The 20,203-nt window shown below is 40.1% G+C and overlaps 2 protein-coding genes and 1 long non-coding RNA gene across 3 annotated transcripts; 1 reads left to right on the top strand and 2 right to left on the bottom strand.

Moving 5' to 3' along the window:
- Window positions 1-29: 29 nt before the first annotated feature.
- Window positions 30-11,238, bottom strand: LOC146474223 (proton-coupled zinc antiporter SLC30A8-like). Its single transcript, XM_085117524.1, has 8 exons — window positions 11,138-11,238; window positions 6,200-6,534; window positions 4,449-4,595; window positions 3,653-3,818; window positions 2,928-3,075; window positions 2,094-2,199; window positions 971-1,105; window positions 30-585 (listed from the first exon to the last, which is right to left on the bottom strand). The coding sequence occupies exons 2-8, from the start codon at window positions 6,372-6,374 to the stop codon at window positions 428-430; spliced, it is 1,035 nt and encodes a 344-aa protein (XP_084973650.1). The 5' UTR covers window positions 6,375-6,534; window positions 11,138-11,238; the 3' UTR covers window positions 30-427.
- LOC146474222 (uncharacterized) lies at window positions 8,269-18,954 on the top strand. Its single transcript, XR_014866246.1, has 2 exons — window positions 8,269-8,365; window positions 18,480-18,954. It is a non-coding gene; the product is annotated as an uncharacterized LOC146474222 (long non-coding RNA).
- Window positions 11,275-20,203, bottom strand: LOC146474221 (synaptotagmin-1-like). The gene is made up of 6 exons (XM_085117523.1): window positions 19,652-20,203; window positions 16,788-17,056; window positions 16,054-16,100; window positions 14,677-15,031; window positions 13,906-14,029; window positions 11,275-12,770 (listed from the first exon to the last, which is right to left on the bottom strand). Exons 1-6 carry the CDS (start codon window positions 19,746-19,748, stop codon window positions 12,268-12,270), a joined length of 1,395 nt encoding a protein of 464 aa, XP_084973649.1. The 5' UTR covers window positions 19,749-20,203; the 3' UTR covers window positions 11,275-12,267.

Raw genomic sequence — 20,203 nt, 5'->3', positions numbered from 1 at the left:
GGTTTGACTTCCAATTGACGCAACTTAAGTAACACATACAAAGTTTATTTTTCCAACAAATTCGCCCTTGTCGAAAATGTAGCCGAAATTATTATCTTACTGACTCTAAAGAACGGTTTTCAATTGAGTGCCGAGAGTAATTTCGCGTGTGCTTTGTTTCCACTTCACCGCGCTCTTTGATTGGTTGGAAAAACTCGCGCCACTTTCTCAACCAATAAGAAGCAAAACCAAAACCAATCGTGCCTTGCTCGTACGCGTTTTCCCGCGCTTGGCGCCGGTGACATGTGTTTGCTTCAAATTCTGATTGGTTCATTGCGTTGCTTGTGTCTCTTGTGATTGGCCAGTGTAATTATCTTCAGTTGGCTTCAGTTTTACGACACTCAATTGAAAACCACTTCGTCGATTTTTTTTCTCTCTTCTCGTCTTCTTAGTCTGTATTAACTGTTGCTGCGTGATTTTGTTGAAAATTAGGTCCATTTTCAGACTGTCTGATTTCTAATTGTAAACATGACTTATAAAAGTGGTATGTCTCTGACATCTTCTGAGTTGCTTTTCGTAGCAAGGAGTTCATATCCGCCCTGGAATCTGTTGACAGGAAATAAAACATATTTTAATTGAAGGGCTCAGACCATTACCGACCTAAATGCATTTGAGATGGCTTTTTGTTGTTTAAGCTCAGATTCACAGGAGAATTTGCATGTGGTCTTGAATTCCTTATAATGCAAACAATCCCTCATAAGGGGTGCTTGGAATTTCTTGGATACAAAATGTGTCAAATTGGCTATATTGTGTGCCAGAAAAAGCTTTTTGATACTTATTTCCAAATATACCAAAAACAAGAAATTTGAAAGCTATTCTGTTTCTTCCTATCTTTGAATACGGTCAATCGAGCGCCATCTTAGATGTCAATGAGAACGTTGCACACACTTGGAATCTTGATCACAGTTAGAAGATCCACCATGTCACATACCTATGACAACATGAGCCGACAGGACGGTTTTACCAGCGGTTAAAGCCCAGACATGCACGTTGTGCACGCTGCGCACGTGATCAATGTTTGTCAGGTCCTTTCTGACGTCAGCAAGCCTTATGTTTGAAGGTACTCCTGAGAATAAAAAAGATTGGTTAAATTTGTGCTTGGGATTTCAGTCATGTTCAACACGATTCAAGTTCAATCTTTGAGTTCAGTTTGCGAGTATCTTGGAGGGGGAACCACGATTTGCGAGCTAGCGAGAAGATGGGGCTTAAAAAATCGCTTGTTTCCTCGCCCCATTCTTCTTCGGCTGATTCTCGTCCCCAGAACCGGTGATCTTTTTGGGCTCTGGGAACGACATCTGCAAATCACGGAGCCGGCCAATAACCCAACAGATGAACATAAACAAGTTGTTTTTACAGGCTATACACGTTTATTCGTGTCATTTGTATGGTTAGTAAGCTGATGAGCTGCGATTTCTATCACCGACGCTCCCAGAGGAATAATATTTCTCGAACAACATCCACTTTTAGAAAAATGATTTGATAGTATAGAACTACACACCGCACCGTTAAAAGTATGATTTTTTACTTCAAATTTTTTATCGGAGCAAATGTGATTCACATGAAACCATACAAGATGTAAAATTAAAGCAAACGCGTGGCAGGCGCTGGGAAGGGGAGGGGAGAAGGAGAATCGGGCGTGCTCGCGACGCGCGAGGAGAGCGAGGGAGAGAGGAAAGGAAGCCATCTCCCTCGCTCGCCTCGAGCGTCGCGTGCGCCTTCGATTCTCCTTCTCCCTTCCCTTTTCTAGCGCCTGCCACGTATGCTCAGGCAGTAAATATGTGCACCATGATTTGCACATCGTTTAGAAAGATGCTGCAAAAGCGGTATTTACCGCCTTTCACTTAGTTTACGCCTTGCTTTCTTTCATTTGAATTAATCAAACGGAAGAAACGTCGAAGACCATTTCGTAAGTGGGAACCTGGAATTTAGCAAAGCCACCTTCCCCACTTCACGGGTTTTGATTCATTAGATATTGGAATTGAACTTACAGAGATAATGGAACCTCTTAAAGTTAACCCGATATGAGGATTATCCAAACTAGTAATGTTCTTTACCTTCCAGCAGAATATTAGTCGAGTCTCTTAGAACACTGAACGTCGAAACGAGAATTACGCATGCACCAAGCAAGCTGATAATTGGGTCGGCGATTTCCCAAGAGGGCTGCAAAGTAAGAACGACAGGTTACTGACATTTGTCTTTTCGTCAAAGTTAACAACTCCATTCGCAAGGATAAAACAAAAAACAGCAACAAATGGGTGAAAGACTCCACAACTCTCTCTCTCAGCTGGGGCACATGAGCAGTAGAGTCCGGATGAGACTAATTAATTTGCACACAACTCGTCGCGGGATTTTTTGCTTTTCTGCCATTGCAAAAGCTTTAAAAAATATCGCAACAAACAGCTTCTGTAATTGCTAAAGAATGTTTGTAAATAAACATTCAGCTAACTTTCCGAAGACGAAAGCGATTCAAACACATCAAAAAACAGCTTCCTAAAATCTCCGACGGTGTTTGAAATAGTCGGAACGATTTCAAAGTGCTTCTCATCAACGCGCATGCGCCAGAGATGACATAGTCCCTTTAAAAGAAACTGTTTATACCGCCCAGAGCGAGCCTTTTTTGCACTTGTCTCTGTTGTACAATCCTTTTATGACGTTTTGGTGGAATCTGTGTACGTTGCAGGTTTGGTCTCTCTAAGTGATGCTTAGTTTACAGTTGTTGAAGGTAGGAGGCATTCACTATGGTCTATTGTAAAACTCGATTTCGGTTTGGTGAAAACGTCGTTTACAATCATTATCCTCTGACTGTCTGTTTGTTCATTCAAAACAGCGTCTCCAAGGCTCATTGATTAAGAAAGAATGTGGAAAAGATCACATTAAGCTGCACTTACATTGATTTTAATGAGTATTGCACCAACGAGCACAGCGAAGCTATGGAAGACATCTCCAAGAGTGTGAAGAAAGGCCGCTCTTACTGTGATGTTAGTCTCGCAATGATGATCGCCGTGATGCGAATGAACGTTCAGCAAACAAATTATCCTAGAGAAGAAAAACGAAGCAATCAACAGCGGCTTGTAATAACTTTCCTACAGAGAGCGAATCAGCCTCGCCATTTCGTATACCATTCAGTCTTGTGCATGAAGGCAGTAAGATAGCATTCACCCCCCGACTAAATATGTCTCATGAGCTCTTAACAGAAATTTATGTGACATCGCGATCGAGATGGGAAGACAATCATATGTTTTACAATTTATTTGCCCTCCCCCCGGGATTGTTATACTGTGCGTCGACTTCTTAGGTCCAACAGGAGGATAATCCCGTTCAGAGGTGAGTAGTAATACTTCTCGGTTCTAGACCGACTTCACTTGCCTTTCTTTTACCTACATTAACTCACAACAATCGTTCCGGTCGTTACCAGTTTGAGAAATCTTTAAGAATCTAGGTTTTATTTAGGAATGTGTTCAAGAAACTTCGGAAAATCTTCTTTTTGCTCTCGTTACTGGGCACTTCACTTTTTAAGCTATTTTAATTTTCAGAATTATCAGTTTAAAATAAAAGCGGAAATCGAAGGAAACAAGTTAAAGTTATAAACATATTATACTTGGAGAATACTCACACAATATTAGCACCAAAAGCGAGAGCTGCCGTCAGAATCATAGCGTCAGAATTCACGTGACTGTGGTGACCGCCATATCCCGGAATTAGTCTGAGAATTGATTCATACGCGAGCACACCGGTCAGCAGCCACAGAGTCAGGATCACAGCGCATGCGCCAAGAATTTCTGTCAATTTGGGAAGGAACTTTAGTTAAGTCTTTATATAACGAGGGAGGCGGATTAAAGTGTAACTATATGAACACTAATACGCTTATGCCCAGTGATATTCCCTGTTGGTTTAGCATGATGAAAAGGACAATGATCTTGTTGTCAAGAGCAGAACAGTTCTGCTCTGTAGCTTTCATTTGAGTAGACACATTAAGTGTAGGTTTTCATGATTAGAGCAGTTCTCAATTGAGTGTCGAAAGTTCTTGCTTCTTGTTTGTTTTTGTTTTTTTTTTGCGTTACTACGCTCTGTGATTGGTCGATAATACTCGTGCCACTTTTTCAACGAATAAGATGTAAAACCTACACCAATCGTGCCTCGGTCGCACGTCTTTTCCCGCGCTTGGCGCCAGTTAAATGTATTTGCTTTGGATTCTGATTGGTTCATTGCGTTGTTTGCACCTGTCGTGATTGGCCAGAGTAATTGCTTTGGTTTTGGTTTTACGACACTCGATTGAAAACTGCTCTATGCTAAAAATTCAAAACCAATTTGAACAGTACGATAAACAGCATCAAAGGTACGTTTTTCTCAATACCTTTGATTCGAAAAGTATAAGAGCTTGTTAACGGCAAGGTAAATGTCATAATTACCTGCCCTGTAATATCCAAACGTTTTCTTTTCGTTTGGTTTCCATCGTGCAATCCAAGACGCAGCCAGACTCATAAGCAAAGAGTTAAGATCAAAGAACTGGTGCAGAGCGTCATTTATGATAGCGAGGCTGTTGGCAAAGAAACCGCCTGAAATAAAAAAAGGCAGGTAAATTAAATATAGGTACATAAACAGTACACAGAAACGTTTTTCGAGAGGAGCATATCATCTTTTGAATTTCGCGGTGGTTTTCTTTAATCCACGCGCAAAATAGAGTCCTAAAGTGGGACGTCACAAATATTTAGTTTGCCTCAGTTCCAAACGTTTGGAACTGAGGCAAAATTAGAAGGATTTGTATGGAGTCATCGGGGCATAACAGAGCTAATATCTCGACCCCAAATTGCAATAAAATGCTGATTTTTGGCAAGTAGACATTTTTCATCCCTATGTGCCACGAGGCACGAAAAGGATATATGATATGAGACATTTTTCATCATGCTCTTTCCCATTATATGAAAATTTCCCATAATTTCATAAATTTAGTTTTTATGACGTCATCACTTTAGGACTCTATTATGCCCAAATAATATTCATAAAAGGCACACTTCTTATGAGAAAAAGAAAAAAAACCGGCTCGCCCAGATCGTTTCCTTTTATGATTTGATGGTTTGAAAAAAGATCATTTAACTAGACTGGGGTTTCCTGTAATTTAATTCCTTTTTTTTTTTTCATATATTATAGCAATTTTCAGGAAAATGAAACTGAACCTGAGCTGAACATTGTAACCATAAATTATTTAATGTAACTAAAAACGAACTATAAACATAATATGGAAACAGTATGTATAAAAGCCATTTATGATTTCTTTTGATTGACTGCAGGTCTTGAAACCATCAAAATGCTAAATTTGGCAATAGAAAGCTGCCGAAAAGCTTTTAAGGTTTCTGATCACTACAAAAAGGCCTTTAATGACCCGTCAATAAGTATATCAGGGGGACAACAGAGGATAAATTTATCCGCCCACGATTTTATTTCGGCAGTTAATGGTTAAAACCTTCTCGGTTTTGCAAAAGTAACCAATATTCATTTAATGGCGTCTACCTGCTTCCCGAAAATTTCTAATGTACACCGACAAAGTTTGATCTTGAATTCGATTCAAGATTCTTGAATCAACAGAAGGTGGAAGATGTCTTATTCCCTTCGGGAGCAGCGAGCAACTGTTCATTTGAAAGACTGACAAGGGTGTCATTTGCGTTGTTACGCGATTATTTTTTTCGACTAACAATATGATTAAACGTGTTACAATTTTGACTGAATTCAGCTCGGAGCCGCCTGAATTGAATAAATTATATAAGCAGTTGTAAAGTTGGTTTTCATCGGGAATGTTTTATTCTAAGTATGCCGATAGTAATTTATACAGTATAGAAAAAAATATTTGTTTATATGTAGAATTGGGGGCTAAACGACGTAAAAAGCTGAATATGTCAAACATTCTACGCAATCTACATAATTGTATGTTGATCGTAATATTCTACACGTCGGTAACTCGTGATCTGCAAGCTTTTTCCCGTTCGCAATGAAACACTTTCTTCATGAAAAAATCAAAACAATTCTAAGAAAACGTACAAAAGGCGACTTTATACAAGGGAAACAAAGGGCGAGCATTTTAAGAAATACACAGACGTAGTGTACAAATGATTACGGGTTATATTAATTCAATATTACACAAAAAAACCGGCTTGCAGTTCCTTACCTGTAACCTCACAGATTATAAACACGGTACAAAACAGGCAAGCTGTGATCAACCTTTTCCTCGCGTCGATTTCGGGTCGATGTTTTTTCTGTACGACAAACTGGCAGGCCATTTCTTCATCTGCTTGTGAAAGCTTGGAATATTCGGTGTTCCCTGCCATGGCTTTCCTCTTCATAGTTTATTTGGCGGCCGATATTTTAATATAGCGACTATTTTTCCCACTGTTAATGTTGCGCTCTGCACGATCGTGTTTGGTTATTTTGAGACTGACCACTCTGCCATGTGGACCAATCACATTTGCGAATGCGATTCGTATATCGCAGATGTATCAATAACTACAAGAAAAGACAAACGTGGTTTCAAAACCTTTGATATAAAGTCTGTATTTATCATTTGCATATAATGCAACGTGGTAAAACAAAAAGGGCTTCATCTCGCGCCTTTTAAATTACTTTTCTTTTGTGCCGTTTTAATGTCCAAAGGCTAAGACAATTCATCGAGTAACAGGAAGGGGCTATTAAAGAGATTACAATTTTTAGTTTTAAAATAGTTGTCAGTGAGATAATTTTCAGGACTATAGAAATATTATTTTTACAAAATATATCATGCACTCCTTAAATATACATCTCATTTGCTGCCCGCTTTAGAAATGTTTAAGTTTTTAATTGTAATGATTTTCTGAGACCCAAAATAGCAGTTGGTTTTGTTATCTATATCATGATTGCATCCCACAGCGAATTGAACTGTACTGTATAGATGGATCTCGTCTATACATAACAAGCTATAAATTGAACTAAGCTTTTGATAACAAAAAGAAATTAGGGGTGAAAATAATGTTTGCTTCCATTTTACAGCAATATTTGAATTTCTGAATTGGTTGTCAACCTGATATTTGCACAATCAATCTTTTTTTTTTTTCAGCATGCAATCTAAATTTTCACCAAAAACTTTCTCCAAGTATTGTGCAGTGTAAATATTTTTTTGCTCATAAAAGAAATGTTATCCCTTACAAAATCAAGAACGGCAGGAAACTATCATGTGAAAACTATGCAATTTTCGTTTAATTCCCATGATTTTTTTATTTTCCAAATGATTTTCAGACACCAGAGGCAATATTTCCGAGATTGAATGATAGGATTGATAGTGTTTTTACAGCTGTTCAAGAGCTTAAAACTCCCATAATTTCAGCCCGCTTTATAGATTGAATCTATCTCTTAATTGCGGGACTGACAATAGAGCAGTTTTTTTCAATTGACTGTCGAAAGTAATTTCGCATTTGCTTTGGTTTTGCTTGTTTTACGCTCTGCTATTGGTTGGCAAAGTTCGTGCCATTTTCTCAGCCAATAGAAAGCCAAACAATCTCAACTTGCTCGCACGCGTTTTTCCGCGCTTGGCGCCGGTTACACATACTTGTTTCGAATTCTGATTGGTTCGTTACGTTGTTTGTATAACTGTGTGATTCGTCAGAGTTATCACTTTGGCTTTGGTTTTACGACGCTCAATTGAAAAGCCCTATAAACTGAAACGGTATATATCAGTTCCTCGTTACTCGACGTCCGACAGCGATCTGAAATTCTACAGGAATAAAAGAAATTAAATTGATCGCGAAACAATAAATAGTCTATCAAATTGCAATCAATACACGGTGATTTATATTGAATTCTCAACTTTCAATATCAGTAATTGCATTGAAAGGTTGCCATGGGAAAGGCTCTTCTAACTAAGTAGGCCATTAAGACGGATAACAACTCACCGCAACGCACTGTGACACTTGTGATCTTTACACAACAGATATTCTGCGATAACGAAATTTCGTGTGTCGGGGAGAAAAATGTAACAAATACAGAACTCAAGCTTTTCTGCGTTAAAACTGTACATTGAGTATCAATATTTTGAATATGAAAACAATTTATCCTCCTTAATATCGCCTGATTTTAGCCAACTCGGCGTACAACCTCGTCTGTTGAGTATCAGGTGATATTCCGCGCGATTTCGCAGGATAATTGTTAAATATCAGTACGCAATTTTATTTTGTTTTAGTAAAGGGTCTCGTGTCAGACATAACTGAGGCGAAATCAGATGATGTTACAGTTTGCCGTTTGGCTGTTGACATCTTGGAAATTGCAGATCGTGAAAAATGAGAAAATGTATCAATCCACATTTAAGGTAACGAATGTTTGGTTTATCAACAGCTGATCAACTGAAGGTAAATTGGCCACCGTAAAGAGATTCGAGTGCTGGGCTATGAACTCTGTTGTTAATTTGTATTCAGCCCTTTTAAGATATCAACAATCCTAGACTTGGCAAGTGTGCATACTATTTATGGATCTTTTCCGAGCTCTTTTTGCATAAAAAAGCAGGCAAATTGAGCCTATTCTACGAGCTTCTCCCCATGAAATTCATTTTAAAGCCCACCTCGATTTTAATTCTTGTTCTGCATCCCGTAGAAGTTCGTAGAAGCTACGTTTTCCCTAATCTTGTTCCCAGATCACACCTACTTGTACCAGTTGGAGATCTGGGTAAGAGTTCACTTTAATATCTGTGAAACAAGCGGAGATCTAGGGAAACTGAAGGAAAACATTGTTTTGTAAGTAATTCTCCTTTTATGTGCACACAAAACATTTGTTGCGGTAAAGGTTATTCTACTGAGCAAGCCAAATTAAGGCCTTCATCATCGGCAAAGAAGTGGGATCCCTCACGCACAGAGCTCCTGAATTGCATTACTGTGCTTCAAAGTAACAAAAAAAGTTATTCTGGGTCTCCTCAGACCACTTTATTTCAGCAACAGTTGCTTCTCGGTTTACACACCCAAAGGAGCGTTTCATTGTCCGGCAGGGGCCTACACCCATGCAGGCGCTACCCCGCGCGCCCGCGCGAGGTTTGCAATTGGCCCCAGGCTATTACGCGCACTACGTGGTCACCCGCGAAATGAAAGGAATCCCTTAGGACAGTGCAGAGTCCATGTCGGACATACAATGTGCTGATCGTATGTTGCCAAATTTTCAAGTTCACCGCCCCGGATAGTGCTAACATGTTGCCATACGTTACAGTTTAGATATAAAACGACGATCTTAATTAAACAGACATGTTTCGGCAGAAACTTCTGCTTTCTTCAGTGCAAATGTCACAGAAGATGCAAATTTGAATATAAGTACCTAGTAAATGCTAATGAATACGCATTCAAACAAGAAGCTGTTTCCAGCTTATACTCGGGCCATATTTGACTGTGTGGTGCGTAAAGCCTACAATCTTTTAACAGTGAGAACCTCCAGCATCGCCAATTCCCCCAAAAAGATATAGCCTGCGAGCAAGCTCTCTTGGGGGAGGGTCCTCTTTCCTCCTCCCGCCCCCCACCCCCAAGAGAGCTTGCTCCCATACCAAATAGATAGATACAGAAATATAGTGAGGCAATAAGTAACCACTAGATAGAATTGCATTTCTTACAGTCAAAATGAAATACAGGGGAAAACGACATTTGTCATACGAATGCTTTTTATAATCCCCGGGCTTTAATCCTTACGTTTTCACCTTTTTTTAGAGACAGAAACCATTTGTACGGTCCTAATATGTATGTGACGCCGGGGCAATGACGGATCGTAATTTTCGGTATGATCTAGACCCGGGAGGGTACTCCCTTATGTGACCTTAACGGGGACGTGCGGCCCGATAGGGTATGGTTTTCAGGGTGTTTGGACTTGAACGGGGTATCTATTTCATCAATTTTATGTCTTAAACAGGGTATCCCTACATGACCTAATGGCTTAAACAGATTGTGATTGCCAATGCATTAAAATACAGTACGAAACTAGTGTATTCTTATTTCATTCCAGTCTTAAAGAGGGTGTGCTCTTGGGTAAAATGTCTTAGAAAGGGCCTGAAAATTTTGAATTCTGTCTTAAACGGGATAGGGAAATCGGAGAATTGTGTCAGGGTTTGAACACCCGGGCCGCACCTCCCTACCCAAGCATCTGTTGAGTACCCCCCCCCCCCCCCGGATCTAGAGTAACGTTACGCATCATGCGTACGTTTATATCCTTGTACATTTTTCAATGTTTCGCTGTTTATATTTTTAAATGAAATTCAGGGGAAAGCATTTGTTATTCACCTTTCATTTGAAGACGGAAACCGTTTCTACATTGATTGTTTTTCTATAGTAAACGTGAGACATCTTTATCCGTGATCTTGGCCCGCGAGGTCATAGACTGATTTAGTTGCCATTTTTCGGTTAAACAAAACTAACCTTGAGGTACTCAGGTTAGCCTAAAAAACACTCCGGTTAGCCTAAAGAGCACTCCAGTTAGCCTAAATAGCACTTAGGTTAGCTTAACGGTTAGCAGTTTATGTTGGGGTTGTTCATGCCTCGCATGTTTTGTTCATGTTTACAATATGCGAGCCAGACGTGCGAGGCACTCCTCACGGCCCGAAAACAAAGAACGCGACCGAGAATTTACAGAATTTGATAGCACGACAGAAAACGTAACTCGTACCAGCCGAGTACAAAAAACGAGACCGAGAACAATAACTCGTGGCCCGAAGTCTTATCTCTCGGCCCATCGCGACCCCAAAGAGAAAAAAGAATTTGATAATGCTACCGAAACCTTAACTCGGTCCGCCTTACGGCCCGAGTAATCATTTAATAGAAAAACGTGCAGATGAAGTTGCTGATTAAGGGAGACGTTTTAGCTTCAGCAACTTCAACACGTTAATTTAGCGGCTATCTTTGTAATCCGCAAGCTTTTTTCGACTATTTCTTACGTATTCATTAGCATTTACCAGTTGTTTATATTCATCGTCTGTAAAGATTTCCTTCGAAGAAGGCAGAAGTTTCTGTAGGTGAAGTTGAAAATCGTCGTTTTATATCTAAAACTTATTTGTGACTTTCCTGCTGTCCAGACTTTTTGGTGCGAACACAGTTAATTTAAATAGGTATGTACTTACGTCGAGCGAGGAAACCCTCGGTTTACTTGTGGCCTTGAGTTGGCTTCTAATACCGACTGTAAATCTATCTCCATGAAACGACTAAGATAAAGTGTCAACACTTTTGCCCCACCCCCACCCCAAAGATATATCAATAATTCAAATCTAAGTTTTCTTTATTTGACAGACGTCAATTTTTTTGCGTCTGTTTGTGGAGGGACAAAGATGGCAAAGAGAGTATGGATACAGTTGAGGTTTCTAATACAGATAAAAGAACATTTGCTGTCGTATATACTCTTTTAAGTGATTCATTGATCTTTTGAGAACCATGGATCTTTTGCTTCAGTCTTGAGGTTTAAAGCATTTGGTATATCGTCCTGATTCTTTATACTGTTTTTGGAACTAGCATAAAAAGTCAAGCTTGCGCTGCATCCTAAAACGCGAAAACCCCAACTGAGTTCATGTCAATAAAAAATTCGCAACAAAACAATTCATTTTGATCAAAATGCTGAAAACTTTTTACACAACCAAAAACAACACTAATAAAAAATACCACTTCTTGACATTTTGTTGTCAGCGCTGTGACAACCAAGAATTCTATTCTTGTTAGTCGCGTCCTATTTCATAATAGGGCCAGAGATGAAGGCGACGTCAACGAAAATAGGAGTTAAAAATTACATTCGCGTTTTCTGCATAAATTCGCGATAATTTCTGCTCACTTATAGTTTGTTGTATAATGTGACCGAACTATCCAGGTCCTAACGTAGTAGTGGCGGCTTTAAAGCTCAGAAAAAGAAAGGAAAAATTAATAATCATACGTTCATCTTCTCCATAAAAACTTGAATGTGGTCATTTCACAACGTTGTTTTGCAGAGGACGACAAAGAAATGTCGTGTAAAACTATTGTTTTCTGACGTTCCCGTTGCCGTCCTCGCCGTCGCTTCTTAAGGTCCCTAATCTCGCTGTTTTCCGAGCAAAAACTGTGAACGCAGAGGTTGGCGGCATATCCATCCCATAACTCTCCGCGTGCACTTTGTTTTCCTTTCTTTGATTTTTTTCCGGAAGTCTCCGCTAAAAACAGCAACCTAGACTTTTATTGGAGTATGGGATAACAAGGTAGAGTCGCCAGGTTCGTAAACATTTACAAGCCATCATAGCTTTGCTTGCTTCTTCGATATTTTCGGTTTCTTTTTCTTCTCAGGCGATTTACTCTGATCTGAAGAACCGAACAATCCTCCCGGTAACAATCCTGTAAACGTCCCTTCCTGTTCTTCTTCGCTCTCCTCCTCCGATGTAGTCTCCCAGCCCTGTAAGCTCGCCATTGTGGTCTGAAGATCCGTTTTCCCAGGAACAATGTTCAACAGTTCTAATTGATGCCACATAGTAACTTCCTTGTCGACCATGAGTTGCCACTGCGCGAGACTTTGACCAACACCTTGGCAACCAACACAGAGCTCGCCTATCAAGCGTTTCCGTCCAATCAGTGGCTTGTCTTTGACGTGTATCACCAGGTTTACTTCATCCAGGAGATCTTCCACCACGCTGAACGTGAATTCCTGTTCGAATTTTGGTTCCAGGTTTTTCTTTATCACTTTTGTCTTCTTGGTTGTAAAGATTTTTGATCCTCGCACGAGGTTTAGCTTAACATAGGAATCTAAAGAACAAAAGTTTACACAATGACAGTGATGTATTATTCAGTGAATGACACAAGCATACGCGGAAAAAAGAAATCCGAGTGCTCCTATCAGGAGTCGAACCTAAGACCTTCCGATTACTAGTTTGGATGCTCTACCACTGAACTACAGGAGACTCGTGGGAGCTAACTCGTTAAAACAACTTAAAGACACTGCGGTCAGATTCTCTCGAGTAACGAAGTACAAAGAAGAAGGTGAATCTGAGTCCCAAGCCTTCTGCACCGCTCCAAGAACACTTGTGGTGGCATTAGGCGCGGTTAAATTGCCGAAAATTTTACGGAACGGGATCGTATTCCTCGGATTTACGGAATGTTATTGGCTTTCCGAAAATATAGCTGGCCCATTTTGAAACGTGGGTGGGTGGGTGAGAGGAGGGGATGGAAAACTAATTTAGATGTAGATAAGAAAGAGAATGGGAAGTAATCTTCTGATAAAATTCTCCAAGTTGATCCTAAGAAGTAGTCAGGGGCACCCAGCGGATCGTTTCGGTAAAGTATCTGTTCGGAAGGCCCTTAATCCCCTACAATTTTCTAAAGGGAATTTTCACCTCCAACTTTCGTGATATGAGAAATTTAAGGCCTGGTGTTTTCGGGTTGATAAAAATGTCGTTTCGGGTACCGAAAAAAGGTCAGCTAAGATTTTCGGAAAGGAAATAAGACCTAAGGTTTTCGGGAAAGGGACAAACGATGACCTAGTAATTTCGAAAAGACTCAAGTTCCCCTTGAATGACCGAACAGTTAAAAATATTATAGCGTGGCCTAAAATGAACATCCAGAGCTTTAAAGGCGCTCCAGATAGCCTGAAATAGCGTTTCAAAGGATCTGAGAGAAAATTGTCCTTGGGTGCTCCTGAGTAGTCCCCATCAGCCTTAGCTTTCCCAAATTTGTTTTCTTGGAGGGGGAGGGGCGGGAAAGGGAATAGCCTGTGAACAAGCTCCCAAGTGGGGTATAGGACGAAAAGAAAAATCGGCGAGCCTGGCAAGCGGAGCGCGGTATGGGTGCGAATTTTGTCTCGCCCCATACTCCACTTGGGGGGCTGTTAATAGGCTAGGGAGGGAAGACAAGTCGAATACAGTTGATTGTAATAAATACTTACTACAAGAAACGCGACCAGGGAATGGTTTCAAACCCTTGCATTCCAGTACTTTAACGATCAACTGACTATTGCCTTCATAATACCGCATAGATAACTTTATATCCCCACGCTCCGCACCGCGGACCTGAAAGCAAAAAAGAATAATTAATCTTAGCTTGTAGAACCACTAGCATAGTAGCGGTTTGTAACAAAAGAAATATTCCGCCAACAGAAAGTCTGCCTCTGCCAATCCAACCATCTATCCTTAATTTCATAATTTCTACCACGAGTTTCTGTTTCTACTCAAGACACTGATAACTTCAAAATTTATCTTGAATGCTGATAAATTAGGCGTGACTTTTGAATCTTCTTCGTTTCCACTACGACGAAAGAAAAAGTGTGTGTGTGTGTTTTCCCGGTCGAATACAATTATTCCGGGTATTTTCGCCGGATGGACCTTATCTCCTGTTCCAGTTCACCATTCTCTGAGTCTGATTGGTTTAAATTGATCACATGACATGATGCTGCATCCGCGGATAAACCCAGCGAAAAAAGCCCATCTGGCGAATAGTACCCGTCGGCAAAATAAAAACTCCCAGTTATTCTCGTAATTCATTAAGAAACAGCCGTTGCCTTTCTGTGTACGTTGTTCATTCCTCTTTTTCATTTCAACCTATCGCCTTAGAAACACTCCGTTGTTAGTCAGCCAGGCCACGCCTCGTTCACTATTCCATCATAGGAAGGGCATCAGTCTTTGAAGTCCAATTATTATTAAGCAGCCGTGGCACTTACCGAATCAATCCATTTTAAGTTTCCCTCGTAAACAGTCTCTTTGCCTTTCGCCTTGAAACTGACGTCATTAAGTTCCATTTTGTAAGAGCCAATCAGATCCCGCGTGGAGATCTGATTGTAGTCACACACGTGAAGATACATTTTCTGGTCGTCTACTTCCTCCTTATTGATTGTGATACAAACTTCGTCATTAAAAACAGGGCTGAACTCATTTCTTATGTACTTCGTACGCGGTTTGTCGGACGTCATCCGATGAAATGGAAACATTTCTATTTCAACGTAAGTGTACACGGTGCCACCAACAAACTTCATGGGTAAGTTCTTGCAGTAAAACACTTTCACTTTAAGCTCAGACCTGGAAATGGAAAGCGTTTGTTAAATCCTTCGGTTTTTCCCTTGAATACTGTTCTTCAATAATGAAATCAACTATTCAATTATGTCGAACGTCCGCTCAAGGTTGCGTTCGATTGACCGCTGTATTCCGGAATAGTAACAAGTGGAATAGCTGTCAGATTTCTCTTTTTAAGGAAATTTGGAAAGACATTTCTGCAAAATTTCGCTGACACATGATAATTTAAGAGCCGTCTTGTACTCCAGTAACTCCAAAAACCTCTTATCAGGGATCTCTTGTCGTCATTGTATGTATTCCTATTCCAGAATGGGCCAATCGATCGCACCCTAAATTTCCATATTCTGTCGTCATTGAACCATTTCAAGTGGTTTCCTTTTATTCAAAACTTCATCTATCCACATTTCCAAATGTTACGAATATTTTTTTTAACTGAGTTAATAAGGTCATTTGGCGTTCGTTGGTTCCATTGGGATTAAGAGTGCCGATTTGAAAAATGAATTTTTGCTGCTTCCTGTGTTGCCTTGATGTACAGAAAAACTACAGACTGCGATGTGTTTGTGAGAATGGTTGGGGGGGGGGGGGGGGGGGCTAAATATCTTAGCGTTGGTCAAATTACCTTATCGCTGACTCAGTTGACAAAACCAAATATTCGTTTTCTTTCCTACACCGTTGCAGCTCCACGCCTTATCCATTTATTAATTTGTAATGGCGGACCCACGTCAGTGGGGGAGGGGGCTGGGGGAGGGAGCGCTCTGGAACACTCAACGTGCTTCTCTCCGTGCCCCGTGAAACGAAACATCTCCGTCGGAACCTCGAACCTAGAAGCTTCGACTTTGAAAGAAAAGCCTCCCTCCCCCCCCCCCCCCCCCGGGCCGCTCCCCTAAATCCACCACTCAGTTTGTTGTAGCTTTAAGGGGCATAAAATTCATGATAAGGTAAGGGTGACTATATGGAGGTTTAGGGTTATGTGGGTGACTATATGGTACCTTTCCATGAGTTACGTGCCCTTTAAGGTCTCTACTTACCTTGTTTCGTCGTAGGCAAGAGAAAATTTAATGTTTCCCAGATTGTCCTGCAACAAACACAACAGCATCAGTCTCCTTTGTAATACATTCTTATATCCTTCCTTTGTCAACCAGTACTCTCTCCGTTAATTCCAATGCAAAAAGAGATGTTTTCTTCTATATTTTTTAACTTTGAACTTAGCTGCTTCCAGTGCTTCGATTTTCGTCTTTGCAATGCAGAGTTTAACAGTAGACTTGCACTTTTCAAAAGCCCTATTTTCTCTGGACCCTGATAACCTGCAGCTGCAATTTTGTTGGGTTGGGAGCATTGTTCTATGGTTCGTTCTTTTGTCCCCTCCACCAACCATGCAACACAATCGGTGCAGGTCGCGTCAAATTTAACAGAAGCTGATAGAATGCCTTTAAACGCATAGCGAAATTTCCTTCTATTGTTCGTGTTGTTGAGCCTATATAGCTCTGAATAAGTAAAACAGTTGAGTTTGTTTAGCGGCAAGGCGAGCATTTCGTTGACACTGTTCAGTGACAACGCTGTTATCATTATGGCAAAACTCGCCGGGATAAGCCATTGTTTCTTTCATGCTTTTCAAATGTTGGAAAGAAAAACACTTGAGCATTAAAAAGAAGGAAAGTGGTCTTGGGAGAGACGCAAGGGATACTCAAAAAGCTTTAGCCTCGTTCCCGAGAGCAGCGTTCCTGGGAACGAGGTTGGAAAAGCTCTTACGTCAGTTTCTTACCAATTTCTTTTTGTCTCCGGAAGCCGGCTGCACCGCTGACAACTCCATATCGGGGACGGCGTCAAGCAACTCAAGGCTCTCCTCTTTCTTCACAAGAGCTCCAAGTTTTATCAAAGCTCTCTCTTTGGCTTCATTAAGTCCTTTAATAGCTTGACGAACACACAGTACGATTATTATCACTATCACAATAGCGATAATGATTCCTACTACCATTCCAGTTTTACTTCCGGTTACAAAGTCGATGGCTGCTCCTGCATACTTGTCGACCACTGAAATAAAAAAAGTTTTAAGTCTACTTCATGTAAGAATGCATAATTCCTGACTCGCTCGCCATTGGCGCATGCGACATGTACTTGCTCTGAGCCCTGATTGGTTCAGTGTGATGTTTGCGCCTGCGCGCTGTGGTTGGTCTTCGTTTATCTTCCTTGTACAGTGATCTTATTTACAGAGGAAACACCGTTTCTCAAAGTCATTAACAATTCATGAACAGAAAACATAGGAAATCAATATCGTGATAGAAGTTTGGAGAATTATAAATGATTGAGGAGTTAATTATAAATGATTGAGGAGTTAAATCAAACACGTACTCGAAAGAATAGGAAAACAAAATAAGCTTCCAGTATCAAAAATTTAGGGCGTTGCAAGCTTTCGATTCCTTCACGGAGTCTTTTTTCGGGTAAGCTAATTTTTTTTAGTCAGAACAAACTGTCCTTGGATATCAATAATTGAATCTGGATGAACAATAAAAACAGTCCACGAAACTCTAAAATTTGGGAGTAACAGGTGAGCCTAATGTTGGCCAGCATGGCGTAACTTCTCAAATGCATCTGGCTTTCAAAGGCTCGCTGTTTCGTCTGGCCTGAGATATCAATTTCCATGACCGCTTTCGGTAGGATTCTGTCTGTCAAAACAACTGACCAACACACAAGGCCGCCGTAGAAACACATGCGCCCAGCAATCTTCAGAGTTCAAAACAGGCTTTCGGTACACGAATTCCGTCGTTTTGTTTTTTTTTTTCTAAATCAAGTCGGAATCGAAAGTGGGCGAGAGTCAGCGAAAACGAACGAGGGTTCACTTTTGATCAATAAGAGTGCAATGTGGTCACAAGAAACTGCGAATGATTAAACGCGACTGAATCAATTTGCGTGAGATTTTTTACAGATTCAAACTTTATAAGAATTTCAAAGTTCGAAATTTTCACTTTGCGCAAAGACCTTCAGAAACATACTTCCCCAAATCAAATTACCGCTCAATGGTTCTATTTGGAAAGACCACAATAACACGTTTTTCTACCGACTAGAGAATTACAATCAACGCCTAGTATGATATGATATCAAATGAGGTTTGGCAATACACGCGATAATAGAAACGATATATTATATTTTAAATAAAGCCAAACTTTCTATAGCGTTAGGAAGCACACATGTTGAAACGCGCAACACGATCATTTGAGGTCAAAACGTACAGATAGGGCATCGCCTAAAACATTTGAAAGGAAAGGGACAACAATTATAAAGATGATTAATTGTTCCAAGTGAACGAATCGGTCAGAACTTTTTTTCTTTTCCCCTTTAATATATTTTAATCCTAGATCAGTGTACTTTCTAGTGAATTGTAGACATGGTAAGGTTTACAATCAACTAGTCTAATTTTCAATCATGACTATTAAATGTTTTCCAATTTCTCCTTCAGATTTCAGCTGCATTAAACGAGAAGCGCCTATGCCCTGAGGTTATGAAGAGTTATGGGCATGACTGATCACAAACGACCAAGAGGGAAAATCTCCTTAATACTGGATTATCAACAGCTTTCTATCATCTAAAATTTTAACTAACACGCTTTTTTTTTTACTCTATCTTCGGCGCGAAGATTTCAGTTCTAATTATAATCTGTCATGTTATAGTTTCTAAACTTTCCTAGAACATTCTAGTGTAGTTTAGTATGCTAGCGTAGTTGTTTTCAAACCCATGATTGAATTGAACATTCATTGTTTCATCAACTATCGATTTTTTAAGGGAGCGCTCTTACAATGCAAGAGGAGAAAACAAACGTTACAATTAAAATGCAATATTGATGTTAAGTTTAACAGCGAAAAGTTATAACTCACGCTATAGGCTAAAGGTGTTATCTCGTAACTCATGTAAAATAAGAGTCGATAACAGTTTGAGTTCAAACACTGTTCAAATTAGACTGAGTCTTCAAGTGTAACTGAATAAAATTCTTCAATCTGGTAATTCAAACTATAACAAACCTGATAGTTTTGCAAATATCTAACAGTGGTGTGGTAATTATGACACTTAAAGCTGCCGAAAATATTGTCGAAAGTCAGCGGAAGACAAATATGTTCAGAGAATTTTTCGGCCTGCGGCGATTTGATTATAAATTGGTTTATTTACATTAGCGTGCTCGAGAACTTGAACTTGTAAACTGAAGCTTGCAATTCAAGACAACTGTTTGGATATATAGAAAACTAACATTTCGAATCATTGCCGATTTGGTTTGTCTTTCATTTGGATAAAAAATTGACAAACAAACTAAAGAAAGGGTACATGTTCTATGTTTGTTTGTCTAAAGAAAGGCTTGTATTCACGGTCGGATCCTCAATTTCTCCACAGCCGAATTCATTAAATTTTAACTCAAGAAATAACTTGGGCGGCGGAAGTTACTTAATCTATTGCACCTTTGCTTTCAGCCTTAAATCAAAAAGCTACTAAGCAATTTCAGTTACAATTAAACATCAACTGAATTTTCTGAAGAGTTAAGAAGGACATGTTTCGTGTGGGCACGCACTACACCCGTTTCGATTAAATGCACAACACACTCAAAATTCACCACATATCCTACGCCTGCAGTTGTGTACTTACGTGTTCCATTGGTCGGAGCTACCGTCGTTGAAAAGTTCCCTGTTATGTTCGTCGGTGTAAAAAGAGTGCTTGATTCCATATTTTCTGAATGTTTCATCCTTCTCCTGTTCGGCAAGTCTCTGTTAATTCTTGTGTTCTTCAGTGAAGCGAGTTACCAAGAAGCCGCCCGCGCGAAGTTTCAAGCGCAAATTTAGCGCTCTATGACATTGTGACATTGCTATGAAATGCTTAACCCTCCGTCGGAGCCTACCAGTCCAATGTTCGATCGAAAAGGTTAGTTTCAACTGCACAGTTTGTTAAAGATCGAAACCCATCTGACGCGAAGTAAAAACCAGGGTGATCGAAGATGATTTGAAATATTCCTTCCCCCGAGAACGTGCGCAAGGAACTGTGACGAATTTTGCGCGAAAAAAAAAAATGCGCATTTGAAATGAATGTCACCGCAGGTTTACAGCTCAGTGAATAATTGTCCTCCAAAGATAATACTCCCTCTCTGCGGTAATTTATCGTGAGTGGGTTCGATTTAGGTTGCAAATTAACCCTTTTTGCGCG

The sequence above is a fragment of the Pavona decussata genome, unplaced genomic scaffold (genome assembly GCF_977016875.1).
Source record: "Pavona decussata unplaced genomic scaffold, jaPavDecu1.1 SCAFFOLD_91, whole genome shotgun sequence".
Lineage (NCBI taxonomy): Eukaryota > Metazoa > Cnidaria > Anthozoa > Scleractinia > Agariciidae > Pavona > Pavona decussata.
The sequence above is the reverse complement of the archived record's forward strand: the minus strand, read 5'-3'. Positions and strand labels throughout refer to the sequence as shown.